General features: G+C 38.5%; 1 protein-coding gene across 1 annotated transcript; it reads left to right on the top strand.

Moving 5' to 3' along the window:
• The first annotated feature begins 1,587 nt into the window (after positions 1-1,587).
• Positions 1,588-22,224, top strand: LOC6051703 (sialin). Its single transcript, XM_038256210.1, has 6 exons — positions 1,588-1,762; positions 5,018-5,470; positions 18,129-18,400; positions 18,802-19,038; positions 19,585-20,170; positions 21,336-22,224. The coding sequence occupies exons 2-6, from the start codon at positions 5,434-5,436 to the stop codon at positions 21,776-21,778; spliced, it is 1,575 nt and encodes a 524-aa protein (XP_038112138.1). The 5' UTR covers positions 1,588-1,762; positions 5,018-5,433; the 3' UTR covers positions 21,779-22,224.
• Positions 22,225-22,991: the final 767 nt, after the last annotated feature.

Raw genomic sequence — 22,991 nt, forward strand, 5'->3', positions numbered from 1 at the left:
TTCTGCGTTTGGGAAAATTGGCCCAAAAGTGATTCTTCAATCTTTTTATTTAGTTTAATTTCTATATCAACATAAATGTGTCAAACTTTCAAGTGCAAATCGTCATTCTTATGTAAAATTGTCTGATCTTTACGATAAAAATATTTTCAGATTTTTAAAATCTGACCTAACATTTGAAAACGGCCAAAAATGCTTTTATAGCGGAATTGGGGTTAAATGGACCCTAGATGATTTTTGCGGTGCAAGTGTTTATTTTTACTGGATTCCTGGGACGTTTTCACATAAGTTAAGTGCATTTCGGAAGGCCGCATAAAACCTCCGCTCTAAATACAGACCGATTTTCAAGAAAAAATGTTAAAAAATGGGGAATTGGGGCAAAATGGACCCTTTGCCGTTTCGTGCGGTGGATGAAACCATCACCAATCGATTCCCCGGATTTTTTTACATAAGAAACACTATTATTCATACCAGGGAACCAGCCGCGTTCAATTAAGTCCGATTTTGGGTTCCATTTCGCCCACTGTGCAGCCTCTTGAACTTTGTGGTACATTACATCGCACGCCTGCTACAAGCAAACCTTATGAAGCCAAAAAATGAAATATTTTTTCTGGTTGCTCTGGATTACTCTGTGGTTCATATCTTTCAAAAACAATAATATGATAAACAAAACCTTCGTCACCCATGGAAGGAATTTTACAACTCACAACTCTGAATCGCCATCTGTGCTGTGCGACATCCAACCCAGCAGTGATAAAAGGTCACATTCCGTACAAGGCCGTGCCAAAAACAACTCATTCATCGCATCTCTTTCATTCAAGCTGTTTGCCATCCTTACGCAAGTTTATCTAACACACCTCCAAACAAAACCGAACCAAATGGTGCGATCTAAAACCAGCCGGCATGTGCTAGCCAAATAGCTGCCGATTGTTCTCACAAAAAAAAATCATTTGAGTGCAATGGCATTCACGCAGCGGACGGTCCAGCATTTCATGGTTAAGTGATAGTTGTGTAAAAAAAGTTGTTTGTAGGAAATGTTTGGATTTTTGATAAATTTATTTATTATTATTACTGCAGGGTTTCCATTTTTTGGCATTTTGATTAAGTTCTCTTAATTTATGCAAAGAATCCTCTCAACATTCTCACTCCATTTCACCTAAAACAAAACATCACGAGTTGTTTCGATGCACAAAACAAAACCTTACATAATACCGGCAAGTTCAACCGCTTTTGCACGAACTCCTCACACGATCTCAACTTCGCGCCAGTCAGTCCAGCCTCCAACGATCCTCTCCGGACGCTCTCTCACCCGGTCTGCTCTTAATCCGTCGGGCGTCGCGACGGCTCGGCTTCAGCCCAGACACAAACCTACCTGCACGTTCGTCGCGCCGTCGGGTCGCGCGTGATCCTCGTTTGAACTCTATGGAGAGAGAAACCGAACTCGCGTGGAGAGAAAGTTTTCGCAAAACTCCTACAAACGCTCGGCTTAGCTGTACCGGACAGGTAGGCTCTTCTAGCTGACGATCGGCGACGTCGACGGTGGCTGCGCCAGGTGAGTTCGCAGAAAAAAAAAACTTTTGCAGTATAAAATTGGCAAACGAAGGCTCGCCGCGTATCAGTTCGTAGCGGTCGGTCGTGTGGAAGAGTTCGGAGTCTAGCCAGAGTGTGTGAGACAAGTTTTGCGTGGAAATTTTGCGAAATCCATGAATAAGTGATCGAGTGTGCAAATTCGGTGTTTAAACATTGTTTGAAAAACGGCATAGTGGTAAGTGATCGTGATTGGCGAATTTGACTAAGTTGGTGCTAATCGGTGACTAGTGGACAAGTAGGATGTCGGGACAACCCGTGGAATCCCCCGCAGGGGATTTAAGGACTGTAAATAAATTAAAAGTGCTAAAAGTGTGACAAATCTACGAAGATCGCTAGCGTGATGTTGATTCAACAAGTTCAAATGTAGGGCAGCAGATTGAAAATCAACATTTTGAGCATTCATCCTTTGCTAATTTAAGATTCAATGCACCATTTTTTCAACGATGGCTTATATAACCTCAGAAAATCTGAAATGTCATGTGGAATCAGGAACATGTGAACTATTAGAGAATAGTGATCAGCCATAATGCATTAAAAATTTGATCTCAAACTACTTTGTTTTGCTTGATAACATTAATTGTGACATCCCGACATCTTCTGATATGTTATAAACAAAATTGGACAATTGTCTGAATTCCAAAGTTTACAGAGCAATTTTGAAATAAATTTTATGTGACAAAAAGTGTGTAATAATGAACAGTTTATAAAAAAAAAACCAAAAATATGGTTTGAAACTAAATCAAGGAAGGGTACAAAGATAAAAGTTTAATTTTAATTTCAGGAATTATTTTGGGAGGTTTCATAACCAAATATTGATGAATTGAATCATTTTTTAAGGCAATAAAAACTCAGTTTTTTCTGAAAGCAATCATTTGCATGTTATACAAAAATCCATACGGCTAGGACTAAGCTCAAGCGAATTTTATTGCATCTCAAATGGTCACGATATTTTAATGTAAAAGGCAAAAAATAATGCAAATGCACAAGGAAATTATTTATATTCTATGAATTGGCTCAAACTTTTTGAGCCAAAACTTTAAAATTCAATTTTGTGTCATTGGTTCATCTATACAAGGCTCCATACAATTTTGGCAGTTGTTCGTTTAAAAATTATACGTAGATCTTTGAAAATCTGTTTCTTTTCAAAAAAAATCTGATAATTTTAATATTATATTCTGATTTAGAAAAAATGGTACACCGAAAAAAATGCCAATTTTAAATTAACTTTTTTTTACAAAAATTCATATTTTTTAAGTTTTTTTTTTCATCTGTTTCGGGGACAACTTGTGGGTCATACATAAGTATGGACTATTTTTGCCATCCAGCTATGATTGAAAAAAAAATGTTTTTTTTGTAAAAATAAAAAATTAATGCTCGAAAAAAAAACAAAATTTGTAATCGAAAAGTACAGATTTAACGATAAATTGCACCGTTATCAACAAATAAACTCTTAAAGATTATTTATAACTGACAAATTTCAGTGTTAGATTTTATTAAAAAGTGACCATAGTTGTCCTTATCTGATTTTTTTTCGAAAAGTTGACAAACAAGATGACCAATAAAATTTCCTATGAGACAATAAAGATTGGACTTCTGGTTGCTTAATTACAAAAGAAGACAAATTGAAGTTTTAAAGTCTCATCGAAACAGCCTTTTAATTTTTAGTACAAATAACTCAGAAACTAATGGTGCTATTTTTAATGTAATAAATGAAACATTTGTAAAAAAAAACTATTTTTTTTAAGTTTTTGTATGAACATTTTGAAAAGGTCAAATATTTAATGTAAACTATTCCCCAATCCTCTGCATAATTTTGTTTTACGACGAACCAATATTTTTGAGTTTACGTCTGACAGCCGAAGACAGCGGTTGTTTTTTCTGCTGTTTTCGTGCGCGGCAAAGTGCTCACGGATGGAGGTGGAAGAATCCGATGGAGACGAGTTTCGTTCCGTAAACGCGGAAGCGGAAGAAGACCAGCGACGGAGCCGTTGTCGGGAATGGCCAAGAGGAGAACCTTCTCAACAACAACAAGTTCAGCCCGCTGGCGGAGAACAACAACAACAACAATAACAATGGTAACCCAATGGTAGCGTCTCACCGGTTCCAGTGATTCCAGTGGCCAAGAAACCACCTCCTCTGGTGGTAAAGAATACAAGCTACGCCAAGCTGAGGAGTGTACTGTCGTCGTGCACAACCAAGCCCACTGACAAGCTGACTCCGTTTGGGATCAAATTGCTGTGCATCTCCGAAGATTGTTTAGAAACCGCGCGGGCTCACTTGATTGCGAACAAAATGGAGTTCTACACCCCCGAGAAACGAAACGAGCGGCAACTCCGCGTCGTCGTCAGAGGACTTCCACCGCTGCTCTACAGTTCGGCTGAACTGTGGGGCATTTTCTCAGAGTGCATCGGCAGGTTCAAGACCTGCAAGACCCGCTTGGACCAACTAACCCTCGTCAATTACATGATCTTAAAGTACGGAGGATAAGGAGTTGTTTTTGTTCTTGTTATATCTTAGTTGTTTACCCATCCTCGGTCCGAACCTGGTCACAGCACCTGAAAAAACCTAATAAAAATAAGTTAAGAATAAAATTTGATTTTTTTAAGTTTAGGTACAAAACAACGCTGCAAGCAAATGCTTAGAAGAACACGATGATATTTTCAAATCAAGATGTGCTTGAACAACAGTGTAACATTTTCTGAATTCTACTAAATAAGGTGTGAAGTGTTTGCCTAACAATCGGCGTCGTTTGTTTTGTTCTAATTGATCTCATATGGTACCGAAACTTAAGTTATATAATAAACATTTAAGTGATAATGAATTGGTTTGCAACTAAGTTGCCAGTCATCTAGCAAATAAACAATAGAAGCTTGTAGATTTTCGATAGCTCATCAGACTTATGCTAGTGTTATTCTTGCATAATGAGTTCTTAAAAACTTCTATACCCAAATAATGAAATGAATTTTGAAATTTGTTCAAGAATAAACCAAGCGTCTCCATGACGTGAGCCATGGGACCGCATGGTTTCTAGATCTTTATCTCATGACAAAAAAAATCATTTCGATGCCAACTTCTGTGCCAAACAATATTTTTGTTGATTTTGCCAATTATCTTCAGTCGCGAATCCATCAATTACTCAAATAATTGCCTGTCGCTGATTCTTGAAGAGACGATTTACTCAAAAAACAAAATTTGCATAAATGTCAAACAAGGTCGCATCTTAACTAACAAGCCGGACGGACATTCGTGCTGCGCCTGCCTTTAAGGTTTCAGAGCAAACAGTAAACATTAAATCGTCACCAAATTAGCACATTTTCTCGCCGCAAGCTGATAAATCTCGTTCGTCCCATGCGTCACTGATTAGCATCTCAGATCTGCAAAACTGTCATCTGACCGTGAAAACGTTTTTTCTCTTTCATCAAATTCACAGATCGGTTCCATCTTGCTCTTCAAAAGGTGAACCGCCACTGCTGCGATTTACTTTCCAGCCCCAACCAAACACCCCCGCACTCCGGAAGTAAACTTGAGGCAGTCAGAAAAAGGAAGACGCTCACAGTATGAATTTTAAAACAACGTTTTAGCGCTGCAAAAGTTGTAGGTCGACCAGTTGAGTTGAGTTCAGTGCGTGCCGGTTCGATTCCCGTTTAGAACAGTTCTGTTTGAGTGCGCGAGCGCAGCGTGGTGTTATCGGCTGTGTCGAAGGTCGCGAACAGTGTGACAAGTCTGAGTCTCGGAGGTAACGTTTACAACCTGAGATTGGTTGGTCAACGAACTGTCCGAATTTCCGGAAGCTGAACAAGTGGTGTTATCTTTTCACCGGAGGCGAATCCAGTTTCCAGCATAAAGATGTTGAATCCGTTAGTACATCTGATTAAAGGAGCCGGTGAGTTGTTTTTCTTTCTATAAGTTCATTTATTTCTCTTTCTGCTAACATAACTTCATATTGCTATTGTAATTTTTTATTCGTTTTCTTCATATACATGATAATAGGCAATATTTTTAATGGTATCCAAAGAATTTGAGTTAGCAAAAAAGAATTGAGCCTTACAATACCTCTTCTACTTGAACAATGTTTTGCTCAGTTCAAAATTATACTTGAAATTGTAATGCTAATGCTAACTTTTTAAAACGATTCTATAACATACAAATAACAATAAGTTAAATATGCAAAACATTGATTTATTAGAGAGCAAAAACTTCTATAAAAAAAAATGCGAGATTTTGTTCAATTACATTTCACTTTTTTCCCCCAGCAAATCTCTAGAATTTCACTTGGAAACGCACCTCAACTCTTTCCATTTTAATTAACGCTGTGTCATCTCCTGCAATCAAGATGCACTATCTGAGCAGGGCGTACATTTGAGATGCTATCATCGAACAAAACAACTATGGGGACGCATTTCCCAGACATACTCGCGCTTGCAGTGGAAAATCACCCCCCATTTTCCGTCTAGAATCGTGTGGAAAAAAGTGACGCTGCCCTGCAGGAATCTCGCACGAACAAAAACAAAAGTTTTTTTCTACTCGCATCTAAACAGCTGTATTACGGGTTGTGTAGTAAAGTTAATAGAGTAATATTTGACTTTTAGTTGAGATAATATTAATTAACTCTATGGTATTTTTTATTATGTAGTACATTAACATCTCACAAAGTTTGAACCCAGCGTCAAACTGTCAAAGTCGTAGATAAAACAGGTGACGTCAAGTCATAGACAAAATCATCAACAATAACTGTGTTTCTGTATCTGTAGGCTGTGTTATGCGGTAATGTATAACACCATACCTTAGTTTTATGGGGGGCACATTGTTGTTTAGCGCAGGGCAATTGTTCTTAATCGCTGCTTTTCATGAGTTGCTGATTACAGATCGTAGACCTCCCATTAGGATGGTAAGTGAATAATGCGAAATAAATGGGGATCAACTATGGTTGACTCGATTAATTTGAGTGCCGGTTTGTTGAAAAGTTATCGGATCACACAGAGCAATAAATTAAATGTGTAAATTTTCCTCTTTTTATGTAATTTCACCTAAATATATGGGTTATAAAGTGAAATGACTCAGAAAAAAATTTCTTACCAATGTAAAATGGTGTGATAATGATCTTTAAAAGATGCAACTCACAATTTTCTCTTTTTTACCGTGTAGTTTAAAATCATTCAGTAAAACTATACATGATACCAAACAACCTTCTTTTTTAGTTTGAAATAACTTTTTAAAACAAGTGTGTGTCCCTTTCACACCTTATGGAAACTGTCATTTGAGTGAAAGGGATACACTATTGTTTTCAAAAGTTATGTGCCCTTTTGAAATGTTAGGCTCGAAATGTGTTTTACTTTACTTTTTGCGAGATGTCATTCAAATAAAAGAATAAATAATCATTCTTTAGGATATCGGAAGAAATTTCAATCTCAATGATAAACTAAGTTGTGCAGATATCTGTTATTAGTTGGTTAGAAAATCGTCCTAATCAATGAATCCACACAATGCAAAAAGTACAGTGAGTCAAATATTTGTCCGTACCCCCCCGTACGGAAAATGTTTGTGATATAAAAGTATATAAAATTCGACTAAAGTGCCATGTTTTATACATCAATCGACGCGGCAGAATGTCCTCTTTAAGACACTGTCATTGGATTTGCAAAAAACTTTTTCTTAAAAAATACAAAAATAGTTTCATGAAAAAAGTAAAATAAAGAGGTCAAATAATTGTCCGTACCCCTAATAAAAGTACAAAATCTGATCGATTTAAGTGAATTCATTTATGAAATGTTGTTTCTGTGTCAAATACTAGTACCTCTAGCCAGTTTGTGACAACTTTGAACTTCTGATAACTTTATTAAGTTAGTTTATATTAAAAATTGGATTAAATTTAGTTTTTATGTAAAACTTATCAAAATATTAGTTTATAAACAACTATTTTTATAAAATTGCTATTTTATGTTGTAAGAGTCTCTATTTAACAAGTTTTAACAATATTTGTTCGAAATATACATTGTTTTCATCTTTTTATTGACATTTTCGACCAAAAATACTGTTTCGGAACAATACCGTTAAACAATCCGGATTGTCCCGGAACCGGTTTAACCCTCGGAAATTTTGCGGTGGTCAGATAGAGGACAAAAAACCCACCTCTTGCAATTTAAAGCATCCAATTTCGTCCACTATAGCCCGATTACGAGTCCTAGTCTGAAATTTGAAATTTTCAAATTCCCAAGCAAAACATTCTGTCCCAGGACGGTACAAAAATTCTCAGTACGGAAAGTGAAAATTTCAAATTTCAGACTAGGGACTCGTAATCGGGCTGTAGTGGACGAAATTGAATGCTTTAAATTGCAAGAGGTGGGTTTTTTGTCCTCTATCTGACCACCACAAAATTTCCTCCGAGGGTTAAACCGGTTCCGGGACAATCCGGATTGTTTAACGGTATTGTTCCGAAACAGTATTTTTGGTCGAAAAATGTCAATAAAAGATGAAAACAATGTATATTTCGAACAAATATTGTTAAAATTTGTTAAATAGAGACTCTTACAACATAAAATAGCAATTTTATAAAAATAGTTGTTTATAAACTTATGTTTTGATAAGTTTTACTTTAAAAAACTAAATTTAAACCAATTCTTAATATAAACTAACTAAACAAAGTTATCAGAAGTTCAAAGTTGTCACAAACTGGCTAGAGGTACAAGTATTTGACACAGAAACAACATTTCATAAATAAATTCACTTAAATCGATCAGATTTTGTACTTTTATTAGGGGTACGGACAATTATTTGACCTCTTTATTTTACTTTTTTCATTAAACTATTTTTGTATTTTTTAAGAAAAAGTTTTTTGAAAATCCAATGACAGTGTCTTAAAGAGGACATTCTGCCGCGTCGATTGATGTATAAAACATGGCACTTTAGTCGAATTTTATATACTTTTATATCACAAACATTTTCCGTACGGGGGGGTACGGACAAATATTTGACTCACTGTAAGTTTTTGGACGTTTAACATTTTTATGGTCGACTTTTGCCCCTGTTTCAATTTTATTTGCCTTCGTTTATGTTAAAAAGTGCATTTACGCATGAAAAGATGTGATTTTTTTTAACTTGGAAATATAAAACATTTTTTTTTTCACAATCTACATCTTCAGTAATGTATTACAGTAGTTGTTCGTTAACTGGGCTGCTTTAAAACTGGGCGCTCGATAACTGGGCCGTAGTCCAGTTAAATCAGGGGGATGACAGATGGCGATTCCAGCCTACCGCACATCTTTTGCAATATGGCGTCTTTTGTTTACTAACATTGAAAATTTCTAGCTGGAAGCGAAGTAGCTTGAAAAACTCGTGCTTTTTATTTTTTCTTTCAAAAATGCGTTGTTTCGTGTCTAATTGCGAAAGTGATTTGAGCATAAAAGTTGAAAATGGAGGAGTTTCTACGCACCGGTAAATTATAATCAAAATTCATGAGGAGATTTATTTCTTGTGCTGAGGAATCATATATTTTCTAGTTTCCCGCGGGACGAGGATTTGTTTCAGATCTGGTGTGCGGAAATCAAGCAGTCGGGCAACAAGGTGTGTTTTGCTAGCATCGGTGCCGGGAACGCCAGAGTCTGTGCGGCACATTTCCGGCCGGAAGATTTCAAAATGGTTAAAGGAAAGCGAAAACTCGTTCGAGGAGCTTTTCCGTCGATTTTGTTTCAACGCAAAATCATGCTGAATCTGCATTTTTGGCCAATCAAGCTCAACGGCGGCCTATCGCACTCGACCGTGGATGTGTCCAACGAGCGAACCAGCTGCGACCTGAAATGATGTTCCGCGAAGCCGGACGGAAACCAACAACTGCTGCCATGACCAAAAGATCTCCGTTTAATAACATCACAAACGCATCCCACATTAACCAGGCGGAGGGCCTCCCGTTAAGAAAATGCGGTAGGGATGAAGTATTTTCACGGAAACATAATATGAACACAACTTAATCTTTGTGATTTTAGCATTCAAACCTCATGTACATCTGCTCAAGCTCAACAACATCCCGCGACTTTCCGGCCAGCGAACGGTCGGCGACCTGTAACGGTGACTGCTCGAGGACCGCCTACTGCTGTTCGAAGTTCCGCCAGTATCCAGACATCGAACGATCGGTGGCCTGTGACGTTTCCGGGGTTTGTGGCCATTCCGGATTGGGACCAGATCCGTTTATCATCACTGTTTATACCATTTCCATTAAAAAACAAAAAACAAATTGAAGTGAGTAACGAACGAAAAAGGTATACAAAACATTAATAAAAACATTTAAATTTACAATAAATATCATATAGATATATTTGTTTGTTTCTCCTCGATCTGTTAGCATCGACCCGGGACCCGGAACAGCTTACTCTTGGCCGTGCCTAGCCAGCGCAGCTTCCGGCGGTGTGGGCTTACCAAATATCGCGATGTCTGCAGAGTGCAGACCGATAGCCGAGTAAATAATAGCGACATAAGAATAAAAAAAAAGTTACTAATGTTTGTTCCATCAAAGAGAATGATAAATAAATTACGTGAAATCACTTTCTATTTGAATTTCCATAAATAGGTAACATTGATAATTGACGTTTTACCCGAACGAAATGCAAGTTGTGCGATAAAAGGGTAATTCATCAGTACCAAAATTGACACTTCTCACTTGTCAAGGTACCAAAACATGTCAAAGTACCAAAAGGTGAGAGGTAGGCTCTCACTGTATGGAGTTTGACAGGTCGTCTACTCCCTGAGTTAAATAGCAGAAAATCAAAACAAACCAAAATTACCGAGGGGTTAATGGATGCAAAAATCATATTCAATAAATAAAAAAACTTCTTCAATCTTTTGTTTTAATTCCAAGTTACAATTAAAGAAATATGAAAAGTAAGCATTGTAAATAAATTTGAGTAAGTTTTATTTTTTATATTTCATCTGGAAAATATTATGCATCGGTGGTCCCCTCGTTATTTTTTGTTCAGCCCAGTTAACGAGCAAGATTCGGTGACTGGGCTACGTTCTCAGCCCAGTTACCGAACAACTACTGTATTACATTGTTTTTTTTTTGTTAATGTACAAGATCGCGAAAAACAAATGTTTTGCTTATAAAAATCTAACAGATCACGAGGTCTATTTTAGGGGGCAGTATTTAAAAAAAAAGAAAGAATACTATTTCATACAGATAACAGTTTAAAACATTCCCTATGAGGGGTGAACGAAAATCTTTGGTCGGGAAAAATTAAAGTTTACATCATTTGAGGTTTTTGAACTTTTTTTCTATGGGACAAAATTCCACCTATTTCAATTTTGTATATTTCCTGGAGCACGCAAAGTGATTGGAAATAAGGGAAAAACGTTATGAAGGTTTTATTGGAAATTTGGAAAATTTTCTGTTAAAATTGCGCACTCTGTTTCCCAAAAACCTGATTTTTTTTATCCAAAATTTACAAAAGTGACTTACAGTTGAGCATAAACCCAACCAATTATACTTTTCTGTAGTGATTTGTATACTCAATGGACCCAGAAACATTTCTCAAAAGATAATTCATCAAAACAATGATTTCACTATCAAAGACAAATCCAGATTTTCACAGAAAATTTCCCAAATTTCCAATAAAACCTTTATAACTTTTTTACCTCATTTCCAATCACTTTGCGTGCTTCAGGAAAAATGTTCCCTGCATAATTTCCCATAAGAAATGAAAGATCTTAAGGTTCAGATCCGCGATCATGTCCACGTGGACTTAAAACAATACAAAATTGAAATAGGCGAAACATTGTCCCATAAAAAGTGCAAAAACTTCAAACGATGATAAATTTTTCCCGACCAAAGATTTTCGTTCATCCCATAAATGAAAGGGGATGTTCCAAACTTTTATATGTATAAAAGAATTTTCGTGCATTTTCTCAAGTATAATGAACTTATTTATGCAAACATTTTATTGGGAAATTAAAACCAAACATCAAATACGGTTCTTTTATCCTAATTTATTTGTATATTTGACGTACCGTAAACTGGGGTGACTTTGATAGCCCGGGGTGACTTTGATAAGTTTTTCAAATGCCCGTCAAATCAATATCCAAACATTTTTGAGAATTTTGAGTATGTAAGCACGAACATATATGCAAAAATGTGACTGTTACATTGGATGTATCAAAATTAGTGGCCAAATCAAATTTCTATCAATGTCACCCCGGGCTATCAAAGTCACCCCAATTTACGGTAATCAATTCAATTTGCACACTTTTAAGCTAAAGTTTGTGCAAAACACAGTGATGATAGTCACCCCAGATTTGAGAATAACAATTTTTAACGAAACTATTTTTTAAAGCTGTTTTATAAAATACTCTCAAATGACAAAATTTGCAAAAATATTTAAGCGCTAATTTGCTTAAAAGGTCAGTTTATACAATGTATTCTAAATAGAGAAAATTATCATATCGTCGATGTCGTGCTTTCTTATAACACGTGCACTTTGGGCCACTTTGAGTTAAAAACGCTATTTTGTGCAGTTTACAATGCCTCATCGTTTGACCTTCGCAGATCCCAAACATGTGATTTCAGTCATGGTCATGGTAGAGCAATAGAAATTTTTTAACACTTAATCATTTATTATAAGTAAGATCGTGACACGTTTCAAAAATTTCAAAAAAATCAATTACCTTCCATTTAATAGAAGATATCATTTCATTACCCATGTCGGTCCACCGACACCTGTCAGTTGTCGCGTGTGCTCGATAGACACCAGCCAACAAATTCTGTTCAAAATCCGCCGACATGCGCCATCATTGAACGTGCCGCACAATTTCTCACGTTTTTCACCACCCCTCAGCTTGCAACTTTACCTGACAGTGGTGGTGGCCCGCAAAAGATAAGCCTCCTAATGCCTACACACCGGTATTAACTAAACACCCCAGCGAGATGTTGAACATGCCATCAGGTCAAACAGGTCTATATTTAGCCTGCAGAGTTTAGTCTAGCGGCAGCTGAGGTTGCGCTCTGGAATGGCGCTCGGCCGGTTGGCAACGATCTCTCACGCGCTGCTTCAAGAAGTGGCCGGAGTCATCGATCGCCGGGGGTAGTCATACGAAACATTTGCGGAACAGTACGTTAGATAATTGCATGACTTTCGCGGTTGTGGTTTTGCGACTCTGTTCCATATGTTTAGGCTTTTGACGGAGTACAAGTTCTACAGCGGTTCCAAAGTCCAGCGAAGCGAATCCGACCAAGAGGATCAACTTCGAAAGCAACCCAATCGAAGTGACAGCTCGTCAAGGATGGTCAAAACGGGGGTAGTGAGCAAACTACCCCGATGACCATCTAATTTTATGACTTTTTGCACACGATTGGCATTCGTGACACACTGAACCGCTTGCAACTGCTGCTGGTGCTGTTGACAGTTTGTTTTAAAACCAAATGCGGGACACATTCAGGGAAGAGGAAGCAGATTCCGATGCACACACTTGCGGTGAATATACTCACAGCGTAACAGATAAGTCTCACGGTGTTCCATGTAACCATAACATTATCGGAGCAATTAGTGTTTACTACCGGTTGAGAGGGTAGTAGACATCATAGTATACTCATCTATGGAGGGGATGTGGATGATAACGTGGTTTGTATGAGCGAAATGCCACTGAATTCAAGTGTTTCTGGGAGTAGAACTGCTGCGATTATGGCGGGAATTTGGCGTTTGTTTTTGTTTGAACACGCCCGCTAACGCTGACGAATATATGGCAGCTGGATAAACAGTTGTTATCACTTGTGTGGTAGGGAATAAAGGGGAACAATGTGTTTTTTTATCAAAATTATAAGTTTGAGTTAATACGCTCATGTGAACTACCATCTTTTCATAAAATTTAGATAAAAGATATATTAACAGAAAATAAAGCAAAAACCTTTTATTATTAAACTTTATTTGAATTACTCCAAAACACATGTCTCCTACTATGTCGAAGACACCAAATTAAGCAAAAAATTCCTTCAAAAGATTACGTCATGATTCGAAATCCGGACACTTAGCAGCATATCATTTTTGTTATAGCTGGAAAAAAATCATGTAACAAGTTAGAAATGTAGAAATATCATCAGGATGTAGTATAAACAGTCAGTTTTAAGAGAATGCATTCAAAATATGTCTTTTCTAACAATTTTTCATCAGAATTTTTAAATTGAAATGACTTGTTGTGCTTCGAATCCCGGACACTGATAAAACTGATTCGAAATCCGGACACTTTTGCTTCGAATTCCGGACACTCGATTTTGTTCATGTACCGCACAAATTTGGACTGAAATGTTAGTGAATGGCATTCTTTAGGTCTCAAATAAGCTAATAACAATCGATATTTTATAGAAGAATTTGCTAGAATTTATGAAAATCAAAACCATAAATTCCTGTTTTGCCTTCCCGGTGCATCGGACGCCCATGAAATATTTCAGTGAAATGTTTCACATTTTTGGTAAACTTATAATTTTATTTAATATAATTGTTTTGGCATTAACTACAGCTTTTAAACAAACTTTTAATGAATGTTGATGTTAGAATTCATTAAATAATACAGTTTTGACATTCATAATGCGAACTTATATCCAAATAATTGATAAATCAAGATGAGGTGTCCGGGTTTTGAAGCGTCCGGGAATTCGAATCATGGCGTTACAGATTTTCAAATATTTACGTAACATTTTTGTATGGACAGCTGTCAAAATTGTATAGAGAATTGTATGGGAGAACAAATGACACAAAATGGCTTCTTTGGTTATAGGGAAGGCCCCCAAAAAGTGTGAGCCAATTCAAAAAATATGTTTTAAAACTATTTCCGGCTTTGGTAGAGAATTTCTCTAATATAGAGTGATCAAATTCGGTCATGCCGTAAACAGATCTCCAACATATTTTTGAAAAACTTAACATATTGATAACTTGGCAAATTAAAGTATTTTTCCCTAAAATAGTGCATACTTGCAATGTTATTTAAACATTAACTAGTCATAAATAAATATTTTAAATTTAATATTTATATTCTTAAGGTACAAATAGCTTGTTTATGATATTTGAACGAAAAATATCGGATATTTTTTTAGCTAACTAGAAGTTATTGAGCATTGTTAAATAATTAAAAATAAAATCGCAAAAATGTTCAAATTCTTCATTTTTTTATATATTTGACTTGAACTTTTTCTGTAGTTTCTCTATAATGAAAATGTCACTTAAATAATCATTAAATATCTGCACAGCAAAAAAAGTGTAAATTTGGAAGGTTTAATTTTAGAAAGTTGAATATGACCTCTTTTATGATGTAATTTTACCTCAAGACTGAAAATGCGACATTACACCAGAATAGTTGTAAAATTACACATTTGACAAAAAAGATGTACCCCATTCCAGATGTAATATTACCATGACTGTTTTTTCTGTGTGCATCTGCATCAAATATTGTCAAAAATTCAAATGTTATTTGAATATTTTTTATATTTGGAAGTGTCTGAAGTGTATGTTTTGGACCTTTTCAAATGTTATAGTTGTTTATAAAAAAAATATCTAGAATTACAATATCTCACTCATATTTTGTTTGTTGATATTTCAAATCAGTCTAATAGTGGCTTAGACTCTCAGCAAATCTAACTTTTTCGTTGGTTTTTCTCTCAGAGATTGTATCTCAGTAAACGGAAGTTTCATCTTCAATATTTTTGAAGCAGTTTTGGAAATTTTCCAAACCTTTAAAAAAAACCTTTCAGAAATTATCAATCTTGGTGATTTCAACTTCTGCTAGTAAAAAAGACAAATATTAACCAAAATTGTGAGTATCAAATCCTTTTAAATTAAAATTTCATCTTAAAAACTAGGTCAGATAAAACAATGCATTTAAGATTTTCAGTATTTTTATTGATTGCAACAAAGTTTTTTTTTCAATATATTACTTTTTTATTTTTTGCCAAAAACTAAATTTCACGCTTATATTTAACATACGTCAAAATCTCAATTTAGAGTTAAAACAATCTCCCAGAAAAGTATACGCTGCACGGCACGGCACCGCACCATTGCGCCAGGTACGGAACCTGCGGCTGATACCCTTGAAAACCTTGATATCCCTGGAAGCCTTGGTAGGGAACCGGAACCGGAACGAACACTTGGCGCGTTCCAAACAGCTGTCCAAAGTTCAGAATAGGGTTGCCGGGAGGAGGCCTTGCGACGATTGCTCCATTTGCGTCGACAGTGACATCGGCCGGAATCGTCGGCAGGAGCAACTGCGTCAACGACTGGATCGGACTACGACCTTCGGGCTTTAGAAAACTACGGCCTTCGGTTTTAGTAGCAGCAGTTCCGACAGCTTGCTTGGGCAGATTCGATCCGGTTGCCACGAATCCGTTTTTGTCGTCGGCGGTGTACTGAACGGTCTGCACCTCGTTGTTGGCGTCGACAAAGCTGTACGCTCCGCGGACGGTGTCACCGATGGAACGTTTCTCTTCCTTGACCACGTTTCCGGTGTTGTAGCCGTAGCTGTAGGCGCCGTTGTCCCCCAGGTGTAGGTACTGACTGCCGACTTCTTTCGGAGGTGCCGAGAATGCACTCAAGGCCAGTGTGACCACGGAGATGAGCACTAGTATGAAACTCATTGTGTGAGATACTATTTGGGATTGATGTCACCTTGGAGTATTTGATCGCTTTTTATACTAGCTTGTGAGCATCATTTAAGAACTGGTATTCTTCGATTGATGACACCAAATGTACTTGTGGCATAACTAAAACTTGTTCCATGAACCAGATTTTTGGGCACAAAGGTCGTTAGAGGCTATTATTATGGTTCTAATCTATTTCAAATAAGCATGTTCGGTGTAGGCTTTTGATCTAGATCAGCGATTCTCAACCTTATTCTAGGCTGGTACCCCCTGTCATGTAAATCAATGGGCCCGGTACTCCCGTTGAGAATCGCTGATCTAGATCATAAACAAGACCTGGAAAAATACATCATTGAATAGGGTTCTCGCAAAAACTTACTTATCAAAACAAGTCATCGCCGTCGTGATAACTTGTCGTACGTTTATTTTGGACCACTTTGAGTTAAGAACGCCATTTTTTACAGCTCACAATGCCATCCATACATTGTTGTCGCTCTTCATATGAAAGAAGTTTTAATCTTGTCGTGCTATCTTGACACAGCCTGAAAATTGATGTAAGTGCGACAATTGGCCAAAGGGATTTCAGGTCAGAACGCGTTTGACGCAGGGACAAGCTCGACTACCGTAAACATTTTCAATTATAACACGGGACTCCGGCAATCAAATTCAATCAAACTTCAGGGCAATGCATAGAATGGTCAACCAAACAAAACGGGTTTGTTATTGTTCGCATTGCGTGCTCTCGTCTTTGTCTGTTCAATGTCAAACATTAAAACGCGTTTTTCTCGGTAGGGGAGAGTGGGGAGACTTGATCCCCTTTTTTTGTATCGCTCATAACTCTGTCAATTTCTCACAAAACTATGATCTTTTTGCATGAATTGAAAGCTTAAACATTCAACTATGTTTGGCTGATAAGGGGATTTCATCAGATAAACTCTTCAAATCATGCCAAGCGTTTTAAAAAAATATTTTAAACCGGCGTTTTCAAAATGTTGGGGGTAATTTGATCCCCCTTTCAACATTTTTAAGAAATCTTAAGGAAAATGTTTTTTATTCATCCATACTTTTAATTTTCTATAAGTTACAGCAATTTCACATTAAACCTGTACGTTTGTGTTCAAAATATAACAAGTTTAGCATGCAAAAAATTTAAAAACTTAAAATTTTCTTTTTTAGACCAAAATTGAGCATGTTTACAAAAGCTGGTAATTTTTGTTTACAAAACTTTTGAAAAATGGTTCAAACTGCAGTAAGTTATGCACAACTATACTAAAGGAAACTATGTACGAAAACCCAGCCAATTATTTAATCTTGAGGCTGATTCCAGTGACTGTAAAAATGCAGGGATCATGTCTCCCTAAACGCACTTTTTTAAACAATTGATTGTAAAAATAGTATGACGATAAATTTAACGTCAAATGCGTAAGGGTGTTGGAGTTGATATGTTTATCAAACAATTCATGTATAAAATATATTTTTTTGAATAATTTTTGAGTGTTTTCTATACTTATCAAAACAAAGATTAAAGATCTCTTGGAAGTTTTTTGGAGCACTTTTTAGAAAAATGTGTGTAACTCTATCTAAACATTTTTGATTTTTTTTTCTTTGTTTTCTACAATGAGTTTTAGTCAATTTCGCACAATTTTCTAGAACAAAGCTAATTGTTTTACCCACATGCTGACGAGATACAGGCTTGGGATCAAGTGTCCCCGAGGATCAAGTCTCTCCACTCTCCCCTACGTCAAAAAGCAACGTACGACAAGAAAGCATGACTGCGTCGAAGTGCTGAAAAGTTGAACTTTTCAAAAGTTTAAAATTGTTTTAGATAATTTCTGAATATTGTATTGGACCCCCTGAGGATGAAATCGTTTTAAAAGAAAGTTTATCAATGAAAAAAGTCGTCTAAACAAAGATTTTTTTTTCTCTCTACCTTTTCCAGATCGCATCCCCACGCGGTTCAATGTCGCCATCATGCTGTTCCTGGCCTGCTTCGTCAGCTACATGCTGCGCGTAAACATTTCGGTCAATATCTTGGCCATGGTCAAACCCACCCAGAGCCAACTCGCGCCCAAACCCCAAGCCCATGCCCTCGTGGCACCTCTGAACACTAGCAGTGCCTTCGGCGATGACGAGGACAGCTTCGACGGCAACGGCACTTCAACAACAAGCATTCCGTTCACGACGACGGCGTTGACACCGGAGCTGATGGACGTAAGTGTCACTTGCCAAAGCGCGAGGCTCCTTCCCTAGGGGAAGGGCACCCATTTTCAACCAACTTGATAGTGGCCCTCTTCTCCTACGTTTTACACTCAACCCCCGGTGGTTGGTCACTTTTTCGTTTCAAACTTTTTTAGTTTGTACCCCGTTGGTTGGCCGAATTCAAACTAAAAAGTAACGAAATGTCACTTTTTACACGGCGCTCACGCACACTATCAAAACAAACGTTTGGTAGCGTGTGTAAACTCCGTGCAAAAGGAGTGTCAAACTAAAAAGTGACCCCGTTCGTTTGACAAAAGTTTGTGTCAAACCAAAGGGGCTTGAGTGTATTTCATTTTTTGCACAACCCACCCACTAACTGGTTTACCGTTCGATTAACTCTCTTCCACACGCAGTACGGACCCCGGTACAACTGGTCCTCGCACGACCAGAGCCTCATTTTGGGGGCGTACTTCTACGGCTATCTGCTCACCTCGCTGTCCGGGGGGGTCCTGGCGGAACGGTTCGGCGGGCGCAACCTGGTCGGGTTTACGCTCGCGGTCAGTGCCCTGCTGACGGCGCTGACACCGCTGGCCGCCAACTATGGCTTTTGGGCGATCGTGGCCAACCGGGTGCTGCTGGGCGTTTGTGGGGTAAGTTTGCATACATAAGCCGGTGAGGGTTTTTTTTTTGCGCGCCAAAACATCAGTTTAACGGTGTTGTTGCTAGGTGCCATGGTGCTACGGAATGTGATGAATGTTTAAGAGAGGAATGTCAAACTTGTTTCGTTTTAAATTTGTGATGTCAATAGATTTAATAATTTAGAATGAGTAAAGTTCATTAAACATTTGAAGTGATGTACGGCAATGTAGAAACAAAAAAAAGGTTTAAAATAGTTTATTGTCACTTATCGTGATGCACTGTTTGCAAAACAAAACAGTCTCGTGCGACACGTGCGATCGGCTAACCGGCTGCTCGTTTTGCATTTTAAGTAACCTTCAAACTGAAGTGTTCAATGCAAGCTTTGTTGCCGCACTCCCGCCAGCTGATCATGACGAATGCTTCACCAGCTTCTTACTAATTATACCGGGCACGCGCTCGTGGAAGTGCTTTGACCGCGTTTTGGTTTAGTTTTTTGGGAAAAAAACACTTTTGGACTTGAGGTTACTAAATAAAGCGATTAAATTTACTCTTTTCAGGGTGCCCTCTATCCGGCCCTGCACCAGCTCGTTTCCAAGTGGGCTCCACCGAACGAGAAGGGCAAATTCATATCGATGCTGATGGGTGGAACCTTCGGCACGGTCATTACGTGGCCCCTGGTCGGTGTCCTCATCGAGACCCTCGGATGGTCGTTTGCCTTTTACGTCCCAGCCGTCATCACCGCCGTCGTCACCATGTTCTGGCTCATCCTGGTCGCGGACTGCCCGGCCAAACATCCGCGCATCAAAAAATCCGAACAGGAGTTCATCCAAAAGTCCTTCGGAGATACCATGTCCGCGCACAAGATGCTGCCGCCGGTGACCAAGGTGTTGACATCGGTTCCCTTCATGGCCCTGCTGGTGCTGCACTTTGGCAACCTGTGGGGACTGTACTTCCTGCTGACGGCGGCGCCCAAGTTTATGAGTGAAGTGCTGGGCTTCAAGCTGGCCAAGGCCGGATTCTTGGCCGCCCTGCCCTACCTGGCCCGTGCGCTGGCCGCATTCGCCTTCGGCAGCGTCGGAGACTACATCCGGAAGAAGTCGTTCTTCGGCGTCACCACAATTCGCAAATCGTTCTGTTTGTTCTGTAAGTATCGCCTCGCTGTAGCTTAGAAACTAGTACGATAACACAACTCACAGTTGGTCGTAAATCGGAGTAAAATTGTTGGAATTCCCGACCCGGTAAAGTAAAAAGCAAAGAAAGAAACAGCAACCTGCAAATCATCGTAATCAAAACAAAAAAGCGAAAAAATGAACTCGTGATCTGAACTGCACAAATCACATCAGAGGAATGACGCTGATGAAAAAAGAAGTGATCACCGTCAATGGGTCACATGACTGTTTGATGGAGAATATTGGAAGGAGCAAAAAATGGCTTTGCCAAATAATGGCGCCTCTTGTTGGGGTTTTTTTGCTTTTGGAGACTTGTTCAGAAAGAAGGGAGAAACCTGCTTTTTCCAGATTTTTTTGTGATTTTTTAAACAAAGCTCAAGAACAATGTTAATGTACTTACAAGTACTCTTACTGCCCATGTTTACATAAATGTCCCATATGCAAAAACAGCATGCTGAGAAAAACGCATTTGAAGTTTGTCCCATACATAAGGATACGTGTTAAATTTTCGCGAAAAAACTGGATTTCCTCTTGATTTCTAGAACAAAGTGCTGGATGTTATAGGCTCTTTTGAAAGAGCACACGATTTTGAACCAAACTGCATCAATAACTCGAAATCGATGAAAATGCATATGGGACATTTATGCGATCAGGGGCAGACTAATGTACTTGATTTTCAATCACTGAACTTTATAGGGTTACAATATTTGCACAGCTTAATTTTCTTATGACTAGACAAATATTAATCAACCTTGCAACAATCTCTTGAACTCACAGAATCAAAATATTTCCAATTAGTCTCAAACCCGACCTAATGCACCGTCACTCAACTGTTTACCAACATTTCTCTCTAATAACTGCCACTCTACCAACCTCGGTTGCACAAATTCCGAGAAGCAAAAGCAAAATATCAGCTCAACATAGTTCGCACGGATCGCGACTTGATCGTGCAACCTCTTGCAGCAGTGGATACAGCAGATCTATTAATAGCCCGTAGCCGGCAGGTCAGCTGTCCACGGCCGTTAAAAAGCTCACATTTTCCGTCCGTCCGTCATGGCCCAACCGCCGCCGCATTCATAGATCAGCGCGATTAAGTTTGTCCCTCATGTTTTACCAATGTATATTTACTCTCATTCCAGCTCACATCATCCCCGGATTGTTCCTGGTCGGTCTGATCTACGCCGGGTTCGACCCGTACGTGTGCGTCGCGATCATCACCCTGTCGCTCGGCTTCAACGGTGCGTCCAGCGTGACGAACCTGCAGAACTCGCAGGATCTGGCGCCCAACTTTGCCGGAACGTTGTACGGGATCATCAACTTTGTCGGCACGACCAGCGGGTTCATTTCGCCGATGCTGGTGGCGCACTTTACCGCCGTGCGGAGCACCATGGACGAGTGGCGGTACGTGTTCGGAATCGGTGCCGCGGCCTACATCATCCCGGCCGTGGTCTTTGTGCTTTTCGGTTCCGGCGTGGTGCAACCGTGGAACGAGCCCCAGCACCAGAAGCCGCAGGATGTGGAGAAGACGAAAAAGAAGGTGGAAGCCGTCAGCGATGATCGACGACCTCGGGAAACTTTCTAAGGACTCGGCGATACCTCGCTGGCGACGTAACGCTTCTCCTCACCTGTTGATCCAGTACGAAAAGCCTTCTTGTGTACATATAACCGATAGTCTCTGAGGGTAGCCGAGTAATACGTTAGGAAACACATCTGAAAGCGAATCTCATATTGCTAGTGATAGTCAACTATACCGATTAAGTGAGCCACAAACGAGAAGTATTATTAGCTAGGGCAAGATATAAATATCGCAAATTGGTGTATAATTTTGCAGAAACCCAACACAGACACAAACATGCAAAGCCTAAATTATGCAACCTCCCGTGCAAAAAGTAAACTTAAGCAAGTACACAAACCAGTAGATAGCATTTTTATGTAATGAGCAGATTTTATGCTCCCATTTGGCTGCTGGAGCCTCAGCAGCAGCAGCATTAACTCTGCGGCAATAATAATAAAACATGTCATTTGAAATTGTGCGGCGTCAATTCGATTAATCACCTCCGCTCCGATCTAGGACGATGGCATCCGAAAAATTCCTCACCCTCTCGAGAAACACACACAAACAAGTCATTAATCACGCGGTGGACACTGAAATGGCCTTAATTATGCTTCGCGTGCGTTGATTGAACCCCGATGACGAAGGTGTGTATCTAATCGGCCGGTATAACGGGATTCGCACTAGCGATTTTGAAATGGTAAGTAAAGCGGATTGGATTATTGCGGATCATACGTTGGCAATATTTTAACTTCATTACAAAAATTACATAAGTTTCTGTGTCAAACCCATTGATACTCGAACCTATAACTAGTAAAAAAATATGTCCATACAAAAATGGCTTTTATCAAACCGCTGATAACATTCCAGGATCAAGTTGTAAAACTTTGGTTTCTTCGACAAAGTTGTAGAGCATAAATTTCCTAACATAATCCAACATAATCCTGCAGACAAATTTGTAAAATTCGAATATCTCCTTACATTTTTTTCGATTTTTCAATGTAAACTCAACCCTCGAGTATCAATGTTGACCAATTCTGCTTAAATTTACTTTGAGAAAAAAGGAAGGTTTATAAAAGATTTTGGCTTTTCCTATTGAAAAGTAAGTCAAAAGCAAAACCAATTGGAGTTCAATTTATAGGGAAAATATTCAAGTTTCGTTTACAGAAAATTGTGCAAACTTTTACCAAAGTTATGTTCACTGGTCATCTGAGCACCGATTCCATCAAAGAAACCATGCAAA

The sequence above is a fragment of the Culex quinquefasciatus genome, chromosome 2, assembly GCF_015732765.1.
Source record: "Culex quinquefasciatus strain JHB chromosome 2, VPISU_Cqui_1.0_pri_paternal, whole genome shotgun sequence".
NCBI classification, from domain to species: domain Eukaryota; kingdom Metazoa; phylum Arthropoda; class Insecta; order Diptera; family Culicidae; genus Culex; species Culex quinquefasciatus.

Bases quoted from the DNA above. Each gene is read 5' to 3' on its own strand.
- LOC6051703 (XM_038256210.1), top strand. From the start codon at position 5,434: ATGTTGAATCCGTTAGTACATCTGATTAAAGGAGCCG. The intron at 5,471-18,128 runs GTGAGTTGTTTT...TACCTTTTCCAG, and splicing joins ACATCTGATTAAAGGAGCCG to ATCGCATCCCCACGCGGTTC. The intron at 20,171-21,335 runs GTAAGTATCGCC...CTCTCATTCCAG, and splicing joins CAAATCGTTCTGTTTGTTCT to CTCACATCATCCCCGGATTG.